The sequence below is a fragment of the Tauraco erythrolophus genome, chromosome 8 (assembly GCF_009769465.1).
Source record: "Tauraco erythrolophus isolate bTauEry1 chromosome 8, bTauEry1.pri, whole genome shotgun sequence".
NCBI lineage: Eukaryota > Metazoa > Chordata > Aves > Musophagiformes > Musophagidae > Tauraco > Tauraco erythrolophus.
The window spans coordinates 17,394,438-17,415,922 of record NC_141472.1 but is presented as its reverse complement, the minus strand read 5'-3'; the positions used below and the strand labels follow the sequence as shown (position 1 = coordinate 17,415,922).

Genomic DNA, 21,485 nt, shown 5'->3' with positions numbered 1-21,485 from the left:
ATAAAAATGTTTTTAGAGTACAACGTGTATTGAAATAAAAACTTCCTTCTAAAGGCAGTGCATAACACAGTTGGATACACCTAAATGAAACAGCAAACAAAAAGGGATTCCTTCTATCCAATACCTATTTGTTTGGGTTATGCATAATTGCAACAATATCTATTATTTATCTGCTGCTTTTGTAACATACATAGTTAACAAACAAGATATTTACAACTAAAGGAAAAATGTTTATCTAAGTTGTTTATTTTGACTCCAACAAGAGCAGACAACAGACTTTCTGGCTTAATTTTTATTTCTATTTTGTAACCATAAAATAAAGAGAGAAATGTCTTAATCTGAGCACATCTTTTGCAAAGACACAAAATAAGAAAATGCAAAAGAACATTGTATTCTGAATTCTAACCGATTTATTACCACAAACAGTCATAATTATGGAAGCAAGCTTATATAGATTTACCATAGCAGAAGACCACATTAAGCACCATAATCTCCATAATTATCTCACGCAAGGTGATACAGAACCGCATCCTACACACAGTCCAATGAGAGAAACAGCCGCAAACAAAGAATGTAGGCAGCAATCTCGGACTCTGAGTGGCCAAGCTATCCATTAGATTTTGTATTTGTTTCCTGTAGACTCACAAAAAAAAAATAGGAAAGGCTTTCATGAATTGCGTAGCTTCTTGGATGCTTACAGAATGCTGCTTCTAAGCGTAAGGGACTGCCTGAAAGAAATCACGCATTTTCCAATAATCTACACTCAAAAGTCAAGATAAGACAGCAATATTTGATGCAACGGAAAAGACACAAAGGTGCATAGTAGAGGGGCAAAAATTTGGGGATGATATGGTAAAATGACAACCAAGAGAAGATTACAACAGCATCTAGAATATAAAAGAGGGGTTAAAAAAAAAAAAAAAAGTGTTTCTCAAGGCTGAAGAACAGAGCAATTCAGAAACTGACACACAAGATGTATACTTAGATAAGGGATTTGGCTGCATACTGGTTTTAATGATTTAAAAAGAACATTGATTTACCCTGAGGACGGGACTTTTACCCCTATAGCACTGTCACAGACATGAAAAGAGCACTAGCATGGACATCAAAGATTGGTTAGTAAATCAACTTTTTTTTTAATATATACTTTTGAATTCTTTCCATCATGATATATATGCAAGACCATCAATTTACTCTCACACACGTCTGCACAGAAAGCATAGTCAAAAGCGCTGGCAATTACTCTATGAGCAGGAAAATTATGGAAGTTTAATAATTTTTATTTTTTTTAACAAACTTGCATCCTACCTTTCTTTACTTCACCACATTATCATGTCTCCTCTGACTTTCCAGGGACTTCCCTACCTTATATCATGCATACCTATCTTGCATGTCTTTCTATCTGCCCAGCAACAGCTTCAGTTTCCCCTTCGTTCACTAATATCCCTCTCCACAGTACCCACAAATCGCTCCCACACCCATATGGCACTTCACCAAAACCCTCATACTCCCTTAATATATCAGCTCACTGCCACCACGGTATTCCTGATTGCCCCTTGATTCCAACCTATCTTTCTTCAATTGGTCTGCTCAGCAGCCAAAAACCAGCACCAGTCACGTCTGGCTTGTTACTGGTGTGCCAACTGCCTGATGATGCATAATACGTCAAGTGCCTTGCCAGCCACCGGCCCTTGCTCGCCAGGCGGGTGGAGGAGATGAATAAAGCAGAGCATCAAATAGTATATGGCAAGGTGCAATTATCACATAGTGCAACAGGAGAAATGAGGGGGGGGGGGAACACCCACAACAAAAAAACGTACCACGAAAACAAAATCCATTACTTTTAGGTAAGTCTAAAACTTGCTATTTTATGGCCTACAAGAGCTTTAAGATAACACAAACCACAATATCACCAATAGCAGTAGTTTTGCATTAAAAAGGCCATGAAGAAGAGTTATTACTTTGTGTAAAGCTAAATAAATCCTGTTATTTCAAACTCACATAGCATCAGGATACAACTCAGTAACACATGTGCAGCTTAACGTGTATGTAAACCCAAGCACACACAAATACAATTTGCAAGACCTAGCATAGGAACTTATTTTCTGGAACAAAGATTTAAATATCTGATCTCTCTCTTTGGAGGCAGAGAACTAAAGTGTACACAAAAGCCACTGTTAGACGCCCAGGATATGTTAATCCCTTTCAACATAAGCAGAGAGGTGCATAAAGATGTGAAATACAAGAAAAACACCTTAAGCATGAAACAACATTGAATTGTTCCACAAACACGTAGCCATGAACTGATCTGCTGATAATAGATAAAAGACACACAGAGAATCAAGACACTACATCTAGAAGTCACCTGAAATAAAGAACAAATTTTGAGAGCTTTAATTAGAATACTCCATTTTCTTAAATATTTTTAATTTTTTACAAAAAGTTATAAACTAATAAATTCTTTCACAGTTTCATGCAGCGTTTATCTAAAAGACATTGATTTTATGCACTTTCTTGAAAAAAAAATGACATTCACCATGGGATTGTTTAAACCTGCATGTTTTCTTCCTTCAATTTACATCTCAAAGCTATATATTAATGTGATGTACATACATCTCACCCAGTTATACTTCATACTATTTATTTTTATGTCTTTTCCTTAAAAATAGTTTTCCTAGTTGGACAATAGATAAGCTACTTAGAGAAATTATGTTCTCTGCACGTCAGAAGTAGAATGGAAATCTTAGAATTTGACCAACATGGAACTTCAGTAATTCACGTTTTGTAGCAGCCAGTTCCCATTTCCATTATTCCTGACTGACCGATAGACTGACAGATGTCTTACTTTAGAGATCCCAAACAGACTATTGGTATCTATTTCAGCCACATCTGTTCCTAAATAGCCTTGGCAGCAGGCCACTATGCACTCGGAATTAATTTTAAGTCCTTTATTGCTAACTCTTTCACTGTTGCAATACATCAGTGATTTTCTTCCTTACTGCTGCACTTATATGGAATATTTATAAGTCTATATTTTATATTAATATCAACAAGAACTATAGTATACTACATATAAGAATAGTGTAGTTAACACATTGATTGCTTTTATCTCATTATGAAAATATATATTCAATAATACATTAACCTCTGAATTGCTCTGGAGATCTTACTTTCTTATTGGCCAATTAATTTAGGATATTACACTAAATTACTTATATTGAAAAAGCAAGTTTTATTCAAATTATTATTATCTAAAAACTCAGTCCAGCCTACATGCTGTCAGTCTAAGAGAACAACTTCGTATACCTTTCAGTCAAGTACACTACACACACAAGCAACTAAACTTATAAAAAGTTTTCCATAATGATCAAAAGCCTCTGAACTTCACATACCAGTAAAACACTGAGCGAGTGCCAGTCTTGCTCCATTTCCTATTTGAGAGAAATCTGCTGAAAAACTGCAATTATTGTAAATCAGGAAATTCTGTGGCAATCTCTAAAAAGATGCTGAAGGCTTTAATGAAATATCAGGACTAAAGTTCTTGGTCAACAGCAAAAAACAAGCCCTATTGGAAGAAGAACAAAAGAAGACTGAATTGACACTATTTGTACTGAAACTGTTCTAAACCACAAATGATTCTCACATCCACTGCTGCTGATCTACATTCCATTAGCTTTTAAACTTTAGCCACACCAAAAAAGAAAAATAATTCCACTCTGAGCATTTGTTCTAAAATGTAAATCATTATTTTGTTTCCATCATTCAGTCACTCTTATTATCTTCTGGGAACTTCTAAAAATCACATAGAATATTCAAATCTGTACTTAAGACAGCTTTCTCTCCTATGGTTTTGAATAGCATCCAAAACAAGAAGCTCTACAGTTTAGGGCTGGACTATTAATATACAGAGAGAAGTCTTGTTTTTTCTTCATTTCAGTGATTATATTTACAGCATGGGAGAGCCAGATAGAAAGAAGCCTGAGAAAAAACTAGTAGCTACTGACTGTGAGCTCTGCTTCTCATTGCAATGCCCACGGCAATGTTAAAAGCAAGCAACCAGCTATGGGTCAGAGGGTATCTGGCTCTGGTGAGAAGAAAAGGCTCAGCCAAGCTGCACACCCGGGCTGTAATCGCAGCGTTTCGGAGGGGGCAGCCGAGCCATCCCTCACACTGCCCCCGTTCCCAATGGACACGTTCGCTCCCTGAGGCCCCATATTCAGTTGCCTGCCCAGGCCTTACTTCTGCCCAAAGCTTTGTTATAATAGAGAATATATAAAATTCATAATGGGTCATGCCTATTTGAGAGAGGAGAGGAGGCTGCGGGGAGCTTACTACGAGGTCTGGAGAGTGAACAACAAAGGGAGCCATCAAAAATCCTCAGTGGGCACTGGTAGCCAAAATGCTTTAGGAGACAGAAACTGCAGAAACCAAAGGGAGAGTAAAGAAGAAAATCTGCCTGATAATCACACTGCCAAAAGCTTCACAGAAACAGTGCGATGGGACAGAACTACGCATATATAAGTGTGACATGATCAAGCTCAGGCACAGCAGATGTCACCTGCTTGAGAATTTTAAGTTCTATTTAGGAGAAGCTGCAGAAGTTAAGGCTGCACAAGCTACCACATGTGAGAACATATGATGGGAACCACAGAACTGCAGATGACAAATGACAACTTGAGCAAGATAGGAATACTTTGGGGGAACTATCGGGGATGGGAGGTTAGAGAACAGGGGAGGAAGCAATTACCTGACAGTTCTCTGACTTGACAGGCTGGAGCGATTGCCAGAGAGCAAAGGTCTTTTCCCCAAATAGGAACTGTAGAGGTAAAACCATCCTGACCTACTGTATCTGAGACGGAAGAGAAAACAGACAAGACTTTCATTGGATTCATCCCTGTGAGGGCAACAAGCCCTACACGGTGAAACTTTCGGCTCCTGCTCAGCTCATCTGCAGTCACAGGCAGCACACGTAGAGCCACGCTGGCCCCAAAGAAGACATCACAAGTATTCTTCTGAACACTGCTCAGGTAGGCCATTGCATTCCCATCACGACTTGGCCAGAAGTATAGGGGTCTCAGAAACAACAAAAGAGTTTTAAGATTATTTCATTCTCAAAGAGGGCCTGGAACAGCCACAGACGACATAGGGGTGGCATCTATACCAACAGAGGAACTGAAAAACCCTTTATCTTCAATGTCAGTACTTGACATTTAAGAATTTGGAAATCTCGTAGTAAAAACTCATAGCCTACCACAGACTTTAGGAAAAACCCAGCATTTCAAAGACATCACTGCCTTTTCCACTGATGTTAGTAAAGAAGGATATTAAGAGCTTCTCAGAATCCAAAATATTCAGCAGCTTAATGCTACATAGTATAAAACCAAATTGCCAGAGACAAAGAAGTATCACCATGTATTTAGTACACACACAGTAAAAGCCCAAATCCTGATATAATTGACACCAACTTGTCAGTGCTGCTTTCCATAAGACTCCTGAAGTTCTGCCATCTGCAACACGCCTGACTTTAAGCACTACATGCTTTACTACCTTGTAGAAACTAAGACAGAAAAGCTCCCAATCTTTGTAGGAACAATCTAAGGATGAAAAGATCTTATATGATCTTTGGATCATATACACAGAGACCTGTAGCTAATCCCAAGAGGGAAGGAAGAGAAACTACGGCGTTGTGTAACAGCATTACTAAAGCACCCAGGCTGGCTCCACAAGAGCCAGGCACATCAGTGCAGCTGTCATCAGAACTCAACCATCCTGCTGAAAAGCAGGTATTTAAGCCCGAGCACAACGCAGCATTAACATGGTTACGCTATTTGGAGGATACGAGTCAATAGCTGTGCATGGCACCATGCTAGTTTCATTTCAGTAGCTCTGGTATCCCACCATGCTTACATGAAATGAAGCATAATGACTTCAGCTGTGAGCATCTGAGTACTTCTCTGCAGCAGCACTTCAATTGTAGCCATCCAGACCACTCTCAAGCCTCTGCAGCATACAGACTACCTTGAAAAGGAATAGATTATCATAAAGTAGAAAAACTGGTATGTGGAAGAAACTTTGTTTCACTGTATGCTGAGTTTATGGCTGTTGGATCTTACCCATATGAAGCTTTAAGTTCTGTCCAAAATAATACTAAAAAAAAAAATCTGGCATTTTGGGCCTGGACAAGCTAACTGTGCCATACCACAAGGTAACTGTGATGTCTGGAAACTGCATTCCTGAACGCAACTTTGATTTCTCCTTCACACAAGCACTGCGAGGTCACTGCAGAAAAAAAAATGTACTTTTAAGAGTGCGCATGTAGTTTTGAAAGTAAGTTTATGTTTTCACAGTTTCTAGGATTAAAAAGGGTATTTGGATAAGTTTAAGGAACGTTCCTTTTCTTCTGAAACTTTTGTGTATAGTTTGTTTCACTTGATCAAATCCTTTATAAAGCGTGTTGCTTTATCGAAAAAGCACGGAGAAGGACAACCAGCCACAGAAGACTCATCACAAAAGCCCGGCCCATCTCACAAACCCATGCCCACCCATACATGCTCTGTCAACGAGCGTAAGCCGAGAAAAGCTGATGCAGCAGAAACAAAATCAAATCCTCTTACTGCTCTGCCTGGGGCTAAGAAGCCATAAAGACACCATCTCTTACGTTTCGTTCGTTTCCTATCACCCGCCAAGAAGTGAAGGCTCTTGCCGGGAAGAGTTGGTTCGGATACAAGATGCTCTTTGCATTACGAACTTTTTTTTTTCAATCACCAGAGTAACCTCGAAGGGAAAGGACACGTCTGACGGACTTTAACTACTTTGCTGTAATCCCGTTTAAAGGCGCCTCTCCATCGCCTGCTCGGAGAGGCCCGAGCCGCAGCTCGCCCTTCCCTCGCAGCGCCGCGGCGAGGCCAGCGCGCCCCGGGCGCCTCCGCCCGCTCCCGCCGGCGCCCTGGGCCTGTAGCCCGGCCCCGCGCCCCGGCCCCCGCGGCGGACAACCCCCGCCCCGCCCCGCCCCGTCCCACCTGCGGGGCTCTCGGGCAGGATGGGGCTCCAGCGGAGCCGCCGGGCGCTCAGCACCACGTCGCAGCTCCTCTTGCTGATCTCGAAGATGCCCTGAGGAGCGGCTCCTCTCCCGCCTCGGCCGGCGGGGCCGCCTCCAGCGGGGCCACCCTCCGCCGCCGCTCCTCGGGCGCCGCCGCCTGCGCGCGCTGCTCCCGCGGGGGGCGGCCGCCGGGCGGGCGCTCGGGCCAGGCCCGTCGCTGCGGGCGGTGGAAAGGGGCCGCGGCGCCCGGCATGACGGCGGCACCGCCGCCCGGCGCGACCGGCCGCTGGCGGCGTCCCGGCTGCTGCCAAGGCAGCGCCCGCCCCGCCCCGCAGGCGGAGCCGCGGCCTCCCGGGGGCCGGCGGGAGGGCGCCCGCCCCAGGCGGGAGGGCGCGTCCGCGGAGGGACCGGCAGTCCCGGCACGGGCAGCGTGCGGTTGCTGGCGGCGCGAAGCGGGTCAGGCTGTTCGGGGCCGCGCTGAGCCCCTTCTAGGGCAGACGCCTATCCCTGCCGCCGCTGAGGGGGAGCCCTTCGCTGCCGCCGGCGGGGCAGGGCTCCCCCGGGTCGCCGGGCCGGACGCGGGCTGGCATCGCTGCCGCCCGCTGAGGCTTCCCCTGCGGCGGGTAGCGGAACAAACCCGGGAGCCTCAGTGAGGTACGGTGCTCTGTAGGGTGACTGGAGCACAGCGCCAGCGGTCAAAAGGTTGTCGGGCCTCTTACAGTGTTGTCCTCGCGAGCTCCTCTTATTTCTCCAAGGAGTGCAGTGAAGGAATTCTCTAGCTACAGAAGTTCGTTTTCTTTGTTGGAGTCCCATATGTCTTCTGCTTTCCAGTTCTAACTAAAACATTACAACTATTTAGCTTTGGAAAACTATGACATGAAGTTGCAATAGACCTTTCCTACTAAAAAGGTCGAGTCTTCCACAGGTTGTGTCTATGGCTAGCCTTAAGATAAGTTCCATGTTGCTGCAAAACAGAGTATGATCATAAACCTGGGTGGAAGTATCACTGTTACACATACTCTTCATAACAATTGAGGAACACAATGACTCGATCCGGTACAAACTCATAACACCATTAGATTCTGTATCAAGTGGGCCAACGCAGAGAGTGGACCCAGAGGCTGCATAGTCATCCCTCACCCTCAAAGCTTGAATGCGGAGGAGGGAGACCGCTTCTTTACTCCCACTCTGCGAATGAGAAGATTTTACCGTTCAGAGGTATGACAGCTTTACTCACAGCTGCTCCAAGAATCACTGATGACAATCATGTTACAGCTCCAGCATCAACTCCAATTTATAAGGTACCCCTGAGCCTGTAAGGGCTTAACTTGAAGGAAAACAGCAAGAGTTTTAAGTTCTGAGTTGTGTAATGTCATGGTGGCTTATTAGTGCATGAAAAGGACATTTTTTAAACAAGCAGTTTAGTAATTTTATCTGTAGTATTTGTAATAAGACAAATAGACAACATCTCTCTGAGAAATAAAGCAATTAAAAATACTGCCTTTTGCAGGTTGATACAAATTACAGTTCAAACCGCTCATCAAAATATCCAAGGCTCTTCATGCGATGTTTGTCTCTCCAGAAGATAAATGCTGTTACAGGTAGGGAAATTTGATTGTCTGCCACCAAACCAGTCAAAAGTCCACAAGATAATACATGATTTCATGACTGTTAAGCTGCCTGCCTTAATAGTTCCATGAAAACCTGTACCAAGCTGTTGGTTATGTAGCTGAGAAGGCAATATTAAGACACATTTCTAAACTCACTATGGTACAGCTTTTTGATACTTATTTCCATCTATTACTTGGCCGTGTTTAAAGTATGCTCTGAATATTTGTTAAATATGCAACCTGTAAGTGCTTTTCGGTTTGCATCAAGCCATTGACACAGCTTTCACCGAAACGTGGCCCTCACCAATTTGCCTTTCTGAATCATAACATGACCACGTAAAGTTTTTGCTTGCTTAAAACCGTTGGTGTTAACAGTCTTATTCTGACTTAAATTGTCCCTTAGATCTTTTTTTGTTGGGATATACATATATTGACTGCAGAGTAATCAGATAAAGTGTAAATATTTGAAATTATGTGTAAACTGTGAAAGTTTTGTGCAAAATACATTTTTTACCTAAAGATAACTGAGTGACAAGACAGGAAAAAACCATGAGCCAAACAAACAAGCTTGCCTTACCAATTTAGCGTTCTGGTACGATAGTAGATGAACCAATTAAACTTGTGTCTGTTATTTGGCATCAATGATCTTTAATGTGTTTGCATTGATGTCATTCAAAAGGAAAGATAAATCATTAACTAGGAGATAAAGCACAACATGGAACTGGATATAGTCGAATCAATTTTGAGGCTGTATGCCCTTTATAATCCCCTGCAGTCATTTGTATTTGTTTCTGGAATCATTTATTAGCCTATCCCATCTATGTATATCGTATACTGTCACCAGATAATTTCTAATAAGGTACATGAAAGGAGAAGCTGATAAATGTCTTAGGACCATAAAATAATACTATTTTTAGTATCATCAGTGGAAGACTATTACAGTTCCCAAGAGACTTGTAATACCCTTCAACTGATGTCATTAAAACTTCTAACACCCTTTTTATTGAAGTTACTTGAAAGGTGTATTAAATCAGTAACTGTTAACATACTAAAATGTAGTAGATAAAAACATAAAATAGTAAGAGAACTGTATACAGTAACAAAAAACATAGAAGGAACATACAAGTGTGTTCACTCTTCGTTTGCTACTGTTCACAAATCCTCAGTCCTCACAATCCTTAGTAAATAATCTGAGACAGACATTTTTTCGTAGGGGAAAAAAATGTTCTAAGCAAGTCTACTCTAATAGACTTTTTAAAAAAATATTACAATTTTCAGATTTGCACATTACATTTGGAAAAAGCATGGAATAGTCCAGCAATATCATTTTGTCCGTTTTCCAGACTATGTCTGGAACTCTCACACATGGAACTTCCTTGTCCTTTCTTGTAAGAAGGGTCGTGTGTACTGATGATCTTGTGTAGTATCTTATGTGATGTTCCCATATTAGAGAAAAAAGAGACACAAGACAAAGAGTAAATGCGTAGCAGGAATTGTATAGAAGGCAGCCAAATAGTATAGAGCACTGAACGGACATGTAATGGCCTTGATTTTTTCTACATCTTTGATCATGGCTAGAATTTGGAAGTGGAGCATATAGGTACTTGTGATGGCAGAATGATCAAGGGGCATCTAGAACTACAGCATGCTGCACGAGGAATGAGGATGATGTAGAAGACATTGCAAGTCACCCAAAGCAGCTAAAATGTGTTTTAGTTTCCTGTTCTCTCATGTGCATTTTGATGCAATGTCAATAGATACATGAACATAGAGAAGCTCTAGTCACTTTTTAATAAGGAGTAAGTTGAAGGACATTTTTTAATAAAAATCCTTCAAATTAAATTTTGCAGCTTGTCAAATAGCCTCCAGAAGTATTCCTTGAATATTTATAAATATTCAGTGTTTTCCATGCATAAAGTAACTCTTTGTCTTTGAATTTAATGTACCTCCTTCAGTTTAAGGGTGACTAAACGTACAGTGCACAAGGACATCCAGTTCATCAGCAGTACTCTACGAGACACAGCTATTCTCTTTTTCTAGTCATAAGTATGAAAAGTATGCATTCTTACAGTATTCCAGAAATAGTAAAAAAAATACATAGAACTGAGTCCACAGAACAGTTTTTTTCTGTGTTTTATAGTCTGAATCCCAGGTTACTCTGTTACTCCATTTTACTTAACTTAGAGAGCCTGTGGAGCTGCCTTAGAAATTGTCTTAACAGTTTTGTTTTTTTTTTTTTTTTAAAAAAAGCTCAAGTAAAGTAAAAGTAGCAAAAAGAGGGCAGGGTGCACACCAGGAAAGGAAGCAAAGCCATTGTCAGGGCACAGCAAGGGCCAACTGCTCCCTAAGAGCCAAGGGGGACCCCAGGGCTAGCAAGGCAGGGGCCTTTTTGGCCAGGACCCACCTGGTAGTACCTGAGCAAGGAAGCCCAGAAGAGGGTGCTAGGATTCCCCAAGAATCCAAATCATCAGGCAAGTTCATGGTGATGAGGCAGGGCTGAGGCTTGGACAGGACATCAGTCTGCAGATCTGGAGCAGCAGGGCTCAGTCAGATCAGGGCTCTGGCTGAACTGGAGACCAGCATCTCACAGTATCTCAGAAGAAAGAGCTAGTAGCCCCAGGCTGAGCTTAAATAGAGCTCCCTTGGGCGGGGCTGGTTGGTGATTGCAGGTGGGGTGGATCAGGGTTTTCAAGGCTCCATAGTGCCCTCAAGGCCGTAGAAGCCAGAAGCACAAGAGGAGGAATAGCAAGGAGCAGTAAGGGCAGATTGTTTTATAAAGGGAGTGGAGCCAAGAGTGACAACAAGTCAGGTAGAGCCCCCGCATACCTGACCAAGGTGAGCAGAGCTGTGTGTAGCCAAGTTCTGCCGAGAGTCCGGATAGCTAGACAAGCCCATTGCAAGTGAGGTCAGTCCAATATCAAGCTGAAAAGCAGAGTCAGCGTGTCTGGTAATAGTAACCAGTGTCAGTGTTAGTGCAGCAGCCACCAGGGAAGTCTATACTGTCAAGGCAGGTCCAAGGTCAAGCAAGGATATCAAGTCTGTGGGTCAGGGTCTTGATATGGCCAGACACAGGCATGGCTTCAGTATCATGAAGGCAAATACCAGGGGTGAGAGCCTCTTCCTAAACACAGTTCTTGCATGAGGGAGAGGAGATCCCCTTGTTGCTTCTTAGAGCTTGTTCTCAGCAGTCTGGACCCAGAGGAAGTGTTGCTCCATGCCAGGGTGCTGGACTTGAGCACAAGCAGATGAACTAAGAGAGGGGAGCATCTTCTGGGCCTGGACAATGGTAGGAAACAAAGAGATGAGTTCACCTTTCCTTAACTGTGTTTCTCAATGGATGAAGGAAACCATCTCTTGCTGTCTAGATGCTAAGAAGTAGTGGGAGTTCTAGAAGTCTTTTCCAGAAGAACCTTGTGAAATAAAGAAAGAGAAGAGGTAGGACAACCTCTGGCAGAAATACCAAGTGAGGGAAGTACTCACTTGCTTTACTGAAGGAGAGTGTTTACTGAAGGAGAGGAAGCAGGTAAAGCACACTGTTGGAAAACAAATCCTCTCACCCCAAGAAAAATGGGTAGAAAAATGCAACGAGGTGAATAGACAAGAAATGAGAAGACCAGGTTTTGATTCATGCATGATGTGATGCTGAAGTTAAGCAACAGGAATTAAGACAAGAAGAGATGAGGGGATGCTGTGAGGAAAGTACCTTATGGCCAATCTGGAGGATTCAACTGGCCATTTCTGGTAGCTGGTTTGTTTCTGTGGCTAATAGAGATTTGCTTCTGGAGAAACCTGAATTTGAAATTGGCAACATACCCTTGGCTTGTATGTTTTTCTGGCTACTGTGTGTAGTCAGTTATACTTCAGCTGTTCATTCCCAAATATTAGCTCTCCTAAGTATGTTTCCTTCTCACATTGCTACTCTACAGAAGAATGTTTTATAGCTCTCGATATTAATTCAGCTCTGTTGTGTTAGTTTACCTTGACTTTGAAGAAGAGACATTAAGCAGAACACCAAACTTTTTACACAAAAACCAAAGTCATAAATTATTCTGAAGAAAAACAGCACCAATAGTCTGTAGAAGAGAGCATTACTATTACTATACATCTTTCTATATGTCTGAAAAGGAGAAGGAAAGCATGAAAAAACAGGAAGAGAAGAGCAGATAAGGAAAAGAAAGTCTGAAGTTCTGGTGATGATGGATAATTTTCTGCAAAGAAGAAAACAAGAACAAGTGAAATTCTTATGCAGGAATAAGAAGCTGCAAGAATGGCATCTGAAGTTGAAGTAGTTCCTGAGACCAACACAAGCTAAAACCAATCTTAATCAGAACATTATAGGAAAATGTGGTAATGGGAAGGAATATAAAATGAGAATGTGGTGATCAGAGGACATTATACTTTTTCTTTGCATTAAGGTTGATATGCTATCTTTTTAAGGTAATAAAATTCTACTCTAAATCTTGTTTTCTATTGTTCTGTAACCAAAACGTTGGTGAATAGCATAAATCTTAATTGCTTCTATTTTATTTCATACAAAAGACAGTTAACTCTATGCTGTAAACTACTGTAAGCTAGGAAACTGAAAGCCAGGGCTGATGCTCTGTTTTACATACCCTGTAGGCAACCTAAATACTTAAGAGAATGCTTTGAGAGCATTGTCAGTTTTAATTTTGTATTGCATAGCTTCTGACAGTTTGTTAAATACATATATGAATTATTTAAAGAACACTTATGTACATATTTAAATAAGTCTATCTGTAGATCTTCAACGCACTGTTTTGACACATATTCCTGTGCTACATTTTTCAAGATTTTTTGTAATATGGGATTTTCAGCTAAGGAAAGAGTGTAGACCATTTATAATTTCTGAAGCTATTACCATACAACCCATCTTGATCAATAAAAACAAAGACCAATTCTTCGTATTTTCCCTGATATAGTACCAGGCAGAACTCCAAGTTTCATTTTGAGCTCTTCCTCAATAGGAATGAGTGAGAATTGAGTGGGTTTTGTTTGGGTTTTTTTATCTTTAGATACTTTATATATAAACAAGAGAATTGAATTTAACTCTGTAACTTCTAAAACTATTTGACAAGATGGTTCTTTGTACAGAAGTACTGTGTTGTTCTTTAAAAAAAACAAAAACAACAAACAAACAGAAGACTCATTGTATTTTTGAATATGTCAAAAGCAATTATTAAGGTCATGGTGGATCTAGTTTCGATCAGTTACAATGCTGAAATAATCGCAAGAATTTTTACTGTTACAGATGATAGAAAAGATTTGTTTTACTTGCTCTCAAGACTTAGTTTAGCATTATTTCTATTAATTCCTATTCCCTCTGGAATTGTTGTTAAGATTAGTTTATTAAAATTCTGGGACAGTATCTTCTGGAGAAAGCAACGCTGTGTTGTCTTCTAGTGAATCTTGGTTCTCCTTGAATCTACTTGCCTTCACTTGAGGAGTCCTCCTGATGATGTTCAGACACATTTTTCCTTCGGGCTAGGTAAAATATGAGACTTCAGTCTCTCAGACATCTTGTGGAGGTAGCCTGGAATTCCACCATTTCACGTGCCTCTGCCATAGCTGGGGCCTCAGCTCTATCACAGGCAACGATGGCTCCGCAACCCCCAGACCCTCTTCTGTTACTTCAGAAAACCAAGAATGGACAAGCTGCAAGTCTTGACTGTTACTTGTACACTGTATCTACAGAGATTTCACCAGGTCTTCTCAAGCACCCACCCTTGGCAGAACAATTTTTGCTGTCAGAAATATGGCATAAAGAAGGGAAAGGCCGCTGGTCTCAACAAGCCATAAAAATAGAGTCCTAGGCCTGTGCTGGATGACCCAGTATGTGTGTGGGTATGACTCAACCCCAATTTCCTCCACATGCGGAAGTTAGATAATCCCGCTATAGCCTTAGTTAATTAGCGATATGTTCATAGGAGAGGAACAGCATGAGTAATTCTTTCCTTTGAAAGAGACCTTGATAGACCTTCCTGTGGGAGTCATAAGCAGAGATTTCAAGATTTGGCTTGATATTAACAGCAATAAATAAATAGATATCATAGAGGCATTAGAAGCAGCAGCAAAGGTGGGAGGGTGGAGATCTCTAATATTTTATAAGGAAGGGGGAAACAACCCTAAACTAATTCTAATAACAAAACTCACAAGTGATTTGTAAAATGGAGCCTCTAGTTACCAAAACGCCTTTTCCTTATTAGGTTGCTCATAACATTAAAATATTATTTTCTCTAAAGTATCACAGTAGCAAACACTCAGATAGCCTAGGTAGATCTTTTAAGTAAATTGCATTGGCTAGAGAGCTTGAATTTTGTTATTAACCGTGGAAAAAGAAAAGGTAATTGAAAAGGTTTCTTGTGGTTTGGAAATGCCTTCCAAATATTCATTAAACATTTAAGCGACTAAATTTGCAGAATATGTTCCTGACATTGGCACTGGTTCTGTGGTATTTCTCTCATCAGATGGAAGTGCTGTGTGTTATGCAGAGTGCATTCATGCATAAACAATATCATTTTCATAAATTAAAACCTCCCCTGCAGAAGGAACATCTGTGCCTGCCTTTGAATAAAAGATGGTGGCATGTGAGTTGCCCCTTGACTGACTAGAAGAATCCTTACGTTTAAGAAGAAGGCGCATAACCAAACGGCGAGCAAGCCTGAGTCAGCTTTTTCAATTTTATCTCAAAAATTGTCATTCGTTTATTCCCCCTCGGGTTATTTGGAGTATACTTAGCTGTGTTGCCACTGACAGGGAAAGGTTAATCGGGTGCTCGAAGAGTTGCCTTTTGCTTTCCTCCTTTTCAGATTCAGCAACAGTTTCGGAGTGCGGAGCTGCGGGCTTGGGCAAAACGCAGGGAGATGCTGCAAAATGCATCAGCCGGCGTCGCAGTTAATTTTCAGCGTGTTTTTAGCACGAAAGACTGGCAGTAAGGGTGCTGCAGTACCAATACAGGTTGGCAACGCTTACGTGTTGGATTGCTGTAGCTAGAAACGCCTTTTGAAACAGTAGCTTGATTTCTCCTGGAGAAATCGCCTCATCAACGGGAGAGCCTGTTCAATTTCTGCTGGATTTAAGCGAAATATCTCTAAAATATCTCCCCTTTTTGACAGGCTTCATATGTCAGGGAACGTCTTAAATCTGTTTCTGAGGGTCGGAGGCAAAGACCTGATGATAATTGTTCCTGGTCATCAGGGGAATTGCTCTCCCGCAGGTTGTGTCTCGGGGCTTCCTAAGCCACTTTCTTTAAGTGGAGATTAAAGAAACACATGTTTCGGGTCTGGGGAGAGGGGGAGACCGCGAATCGATACCGCTGGATCCAGGGCTGGCTTGCGGGGGAAAGGAGCACCTGCTGCCGGCGAGGCCGAAACATCATTTTCCCGGTGTACCGGCCCGGTGCGGGAAGCCCCGCCGGGACCGCAGGACGAGGTGCTCCCGCGCCTCCGGCCCCGGCGGGCTGGGGGATGGCCCCGGCGGGCTGGGGGATGCCTCCGGCGCTCCTTCCGTGGGCTGAGAGGGGAGACTCGCGGGTGGGCGGCAGCCACTGGGCCGGGCTGGACCGGGCCGAGCGGAGCTCCCCGCCCGTGGGCTGCCGGAGCGGGTGCGGAGCGCTCGGCGCAGCCCAAACCGGCAGCCGCACCTCCCAGGCGAACCGCGTTTCTGCCCCCGTTTCCCTAATTTAACAAATCAGCATTGCAAATGGCGTTTCGCCGTAAACAAACGAACAAAATCCACCCCCTTCCCCCGGAACCCCTCAAGGTAAGCAAAGAATCCGTGTCCTTTTTTTAGTCCAATTTTATTCTACAAATAATAAGTGTTGCACCTTTCATGAGCTATCCGAATAAAACAATAATCCCATAGGAATTACTTACACTAAGAAAAAAAATAATAATAATAATCACATTTAAGGAGAAATGCAACATTCGACCAAATGTTCAATACTATGTTGTTGCCAAAGGATGGATGTTTTCCTAAAATCCCAGTGTGCATTACACCATAATATACAGGATTACAAACAAAATTACAGTACAGATTGATTCCAGTTGAACCAGCGTTACATTTCAAACAGCACTTATTCTGGACTGCATTGTACATGCAATAGCTATTGTTCTAATTACGGATTAAATGGTTTGAATTTGTTTCAAGCTACCGTACTAATCGACTACAATAGGTATATAGCCCGACTTTAACAACCTGATTAGTTTTAGGTTCCGATTTATAAGACGAGCATATGACAACCACGGATTGTGTGAATATGTATAAAATCATGCATTTATAGAGCCTGGAAACATTAACATCTTCGAGTTCTCTCCAAAAAAAACACGGAATGCCAAGGGGTTCAAAGACTAAAAAGAAACAGTGCAAATTGTATGTGATAGTCAAGCAGCTTTCGATTTAAAAAGGGTGTTGGCATTTGCTTATAATCTTTATATACAAGTTTGTGCAAGTAATGTGTTGAATTGATATGTTTTAATAGAAAATAAGTCTCTCGTTCTTATATCTTCTCAAGACCTAGGGGTTCTGGTGCTTGTTGTAGGGGGGGTGGGGAAAGGAAAAAGAAAAAAAAAAAAGGAAAGAAAAAAAGGAAAAGAAAAAAAAGAGACTTTCATGGGAAAGAAATTGCCCGATTGTGCATTTTTTTGTTTTCTTCTTCAACTATTTGAAAGGAAAGAAGTGCTAAGGCAACATAACTTCTCTAAGCACTTTTCTGCTGGTTTAAATTAGTTAAATTATTTCGTATAAATTAGATATAATTCTACCTTTCCAATATGTATAAAAATTGATGAAGCTGCATGGTTTAAAATAGGAAATTCACGTTATAAAAAGTCATTAAAAATTCTGTACAAAATCACAACAAAATAATTCAGCATGGGAAAGGTAACAAGTAGTAAAACGTTGGTTGAAAAATATAGATTTCATATATATTTTGTAATTGGCCCATCGCTAGTTTAAAAATTGCATAGATCCTAATTATTGCTTGTGATTTTGTTATCCCGATCAGGTAATTGACGCGATCCCAGTGCCCCCACCCCAAATTTACAGCGTCGCTCCGAGGAGCAGAAGCAAGACAGAAGGTGAGCGGGGACGCGGCGGCCCGCGACGGCAGCGGCGGGACCCGCCGGGCTGCCCCCTGTAAACAAGGCGGTGGCCGCCGGCGGGCGGCCGGGCTGGGCCGGGCCGGGCCGGGCTGGGCTGGGCTGGGCTGGGCTGGGCTGGGCTCGGCTCTTCCCCTCCCTCCCCTCCCGCCCCGCGGCGGGAGGCTCAGTCGTGGAAGATGGCGTTGAGCTGGGCGCTGAGGACCCGCTCGTGGTGGGGGTGGCCCTCGTAGGGCGCCAGCCCGTCCACCGGGATCTCGCAGCGGGAGGCGGCGGCCGGGAAGATGGCGGCGTGGGCGGGCGCGGCGGCCAGCGCGGCGGCGGCGGCGGCGGCGGCGGCGGGGTAGTGCATGGTGAAGGCGTAGCTCTTGTCGAAGTCGGCGGCCGGCTCGTGCTTGAAGGAGAAGTTGCCGTTGACGCTGAGGGGCGGGCTGAGCGGCCCGTCGAAGGCGGGGCTGGCGCCCTCCGCCAGGCCGCTCTCGAAGAAGGGCTCGAGCGCGGCGCCGTAGGCGTGCGGCGGCTTGAGGTGGAAGAGGTGGGAGCTGTCCATGGTGCCGTAGGGCGGGCTGGGCAGGCCCGGCGACTGGTAGGGGTAGGGGTGGGCCGGGAAGGGGGCGCCCGCCGCCGCCGCGTGGGGCGGCACCTCCTGGCTCTGCTCGGGCAGGAAAGTCCGCGGGTTGAGCTGCAGGCAGCCGGCCACCAGGTTGGTGGTGGGCTGCGACAGGCCCTTGCAGAGGGTCTGCACGAAGGAGACCAGGTCGGGGCTCTTGCCCGAGCGCAGGATTTCGGACAGCGCCCAGATGTAGTTCTTGGCCAGGCGCAGGGTCTCGATCTTGGAGAGCTTCTGCGTCTTGGAGTAGCAGGGCACCACCTTCCGCAGGTTGTCCAGGGCCGCGTTCAGGCCGTGCATGCGGTTGCGCTCCCGGGCGTTGGCCTTCATGCGCCGCAGCTTGAACCGCTCCATGCGCGCCTTGGTCATCTTCTTCTTCTTGGGGCCACGCCTCTTGGGCTTCTGGTCGTCGTCGTCCTCCTCCTCCTCTTCTTCCTCCTCTTCCTCCAAGTCGTCCTCCTCGTCCTCCTCCTCGCCGTTCCGCAGCGCGTCCTCCTCAGCCTCGGCCTGCAGTCCCTCCAGGTCCTCCTCCTTCTTGTCCACCTCGTGCTCCTCGTCCTGGGAGCTGAGGCACTCGTCCGTCCAGCTCGGGGGGCCCTGAGGCTGGGGCTCGCCCATCAGCCCGCTCTCGCTGTACGACTTGGTCATGGTGAGCCTCTGCGTCGCGGAGGAGACAGAAAAGAGCCGTATCAGCACCTAGACCGGCGGAGGCGGGAGAAGCCACCCGCGCCTCACCCGCTCCCCCCGTCCCCTCCCGCGGGACGCCCCGGCTTCCCCACGGTGCCAGCGCAAACTTTTAATTGTCTCCGCGGTCCTGCCTTATAATTAAGTCGACATATGTTCAAATGCCATTATGTAACTCGCTGATATTAGCGGGGAATATAAGCAGATTATGTGTGCGGGAAGCAGCCCGGGCGGCAAGGCGCGGGCAGAGCGAGCGGGTGGGTTTTTTGGTTTGTTTTTTTTTTTTTGTTGTTGTTGTTTATTCGTTTGGGTTTTTTTTGTGTTAGGTTTGTTTTGGGTTTTTTTGTTTGTTTGTTTGTTTGTTTTTATAAAACCAACACATTTGCAGAATCGGGGAGGGAGAAAGGCAGGGGGAACACACAGGACACCCACAGGGACGGATGGCCGCCCGTGACTCCTGTCCCCGCCGCTCTGCGCAGCTCCCCTTCGCCGCCGCCTTTCGCGGGGCTCCTGCACCGCCCCGACGGGCGCCCGGCACCTGCTCCCCCGGACCGACGCTGCTCAACCTCTCTCGGCGAGGCTCCCCCGGTCCCGTCTCCGCCCCCAGGATTGTCGCCGTCTGCCCGCGGCGGGGTGGCGAGCGGCGGTGCTACGCGGCCCCCGCCCGCGGTAACAGGTGCGGGACCGTCCCCAGCTTTCCGCCTGAGTCAACCCCTCCGCCGCAGACGGACATCGTCCCCCCGCGGGAGCCTTTTGTGAGGGACCACGACCGTCCCCGGCTCGCACCGGGCACACCGGGGAGGAACAATGCCGCCCGCCCGCCGGGGCGCAGCCTGCGGAGGGACCGCGGCGGCTGCCCGCCGCGCAGGAGAGGGAGCTGGAAGTTAGGAGGTGCATAGGTGCAAGTACATATGCATCTATACTGTGTGTGTGTAGGCGGACGCACATAAACGTATTTATATGTGTGTATGGACACACATATGCATTTATATACGTATACCTGTATGTACAGAAGCACGTATACATTTTTATATATATGTATGCACGTATATATGCGCGTATGGATGGATACAGGTGTGCGCACACACAGCCGCCTGCACGCACCGGCAGAACCGACCGCAAGCGACAACATAAACCGAAACTGCTCCGTCAGAAGCAGGTCCGCCCGCCCCGACCCCGTAGGCTCCTCTCCCACCCCGGTAGCCGCCGCTAACCCCTTTCCCGCGGGGGGAGAAACCCGATTTCCCGTTACCTCCGTTGCTCAGCCTCTCCTGCGCGGTGACGGTCTCATAACCCCGGCGCAGCTCTCCGTGCTAGGGCGCCGCGTGGTTTGTTGTGGGTTTGTTGTTTTTTTTTTTTTTTTTTTTTCCCCGAGGTTGCGCAGCGCCGGGTTCCCCCCGTTATATAGCGGGACCGAGGATGCGCGGCGGGGGGCCGGCACCGGGACCTGGGTACCGCCGCGATCGCCGCCGCCCAACGCGCCTGCGCCCCGCCCCGCGCCCCGCCCCGCCCGGCGGCACGCGCCATATGGCCGCCCACGTCAGGCGCGGCGGCGCTCCCCCTTGCCCCCCCCCCTCCCCCCCCCCACGTGACACGCCTTATTTGTATGCGGCCGCGCGCCCGCCCGTTGGGCCGCCACGCCCTTTGTGGCCCGCCGGGCGCCGCCATCTGTCACCGGGCGACCCCGTCGGCGGCGGCCGGGGCGGGAGCGGTGCGGAGCGGAGCGTTCGCTCCGCTCCGCACCGCTCCCGCCCCGGCCGCCGCCGACGGGGGTCGCCTGCCCCGACCCGCGGAGCCGCATTGTTCCCATTGTTCCGGGGTGCGGCCTCCGCGGGGCCCCGCCGCTCCCCCCTTAGCAACTCCTAACGGGCACCTCTGACCCCCGGAGCTTCCCTGTCCCTGTCCTTCCCGCCTCCTCCCGCCACCCCACCGTGGCTTTCTCCGGCGCTGAGGGACACGGCGTCCCGGGGCTGCTGTGCCCCTCGGTCTGTCCTGCCGTCTGGAGCAAAGGCTGTTTCGCTTTCCCCGTGTTTTTTGTTTTTTTGTGTTTTTTTTATGGAAATGCCGCCGGTTAACGGGGAGTTTGAAAGAAAGATGCTGAGCGATACCTTTAAAGTCTCTAAACGCACCGGCGGAGTTCGCAAAGCACCGCCGGATTTGAGGGATGTGCTTTAACGAGGGAAATATCCCCCTTGCATGATGACACGGGAAGCTTTGCTACTGGAGGGCGTTATCTGGAGATTTAGTCGATAAAAGTAAAAAAAAAAAAAAAAACAAACAAACCCAAATAATTTATTTTTTTTCCTCATAAGGCTTTAAATGCGAAACCAATAATTCCGCCCTGCGGAGACCGATTCGAAAGATATTTTTCCAGGTCGGGTTATTTTTAAAATGTTTCTCTCCTGTTCGTGACCTACATAGCCCCG

At 45.7% G+C, this 21,485-nt stretch overlaps 2 protein-coding genes across 2 annotated transcripts in view; both read right to left on the bottom strand.

Annotated features, from left to right (window-relative positions):
- The window catches only part of CERKL (CERK like autophagy regulator), a 57,524-nt gene extending 50,232 nt beyond the window's left edge, over nucleotides 1-7,292 (bottom strand). The window contains 2 exon segments of the mRNA XM_086615888.1: nucleotides 7,020-7,112; nucleotides 7,115-7,292. Coding sequence (XP_086472014.1) covers nucleotides 7,020-7,112; nucleotides 7,115-7,292 — 271 coding nt within the window.
- A 10,639-nt stretch (nucleotides 7,293-17,931) lies between these two features.
- Nucleotides 17,932-19,029, bottom strand: NEUROD1 (neuronal differentiation 1). Its single transcript, XM_086615755.1, has one exon. It carries the CDS (start codon nucleotides 19,021-19,023, stop codon nucleotides 17,932-17,934), a length of 1,092 nt encoding a protein of 363 aa, XP_086471881.1. The 5' UTR covers nucleotides 19,024-19,029.
- Nucleotides 19,030-21,485: the final 2,456 nt, after the last annotated feature.

Bases quoted from the DNA above. Each gene is read 5' to 3' on its own strand.
- NEUROD1 (XM_086615755.1), bottom strand. From the start codon at position 19,023: ATGACCAAGTCGTACAGCGAGAGCGGGCTGATGGGCGAGCCCCAGCCT.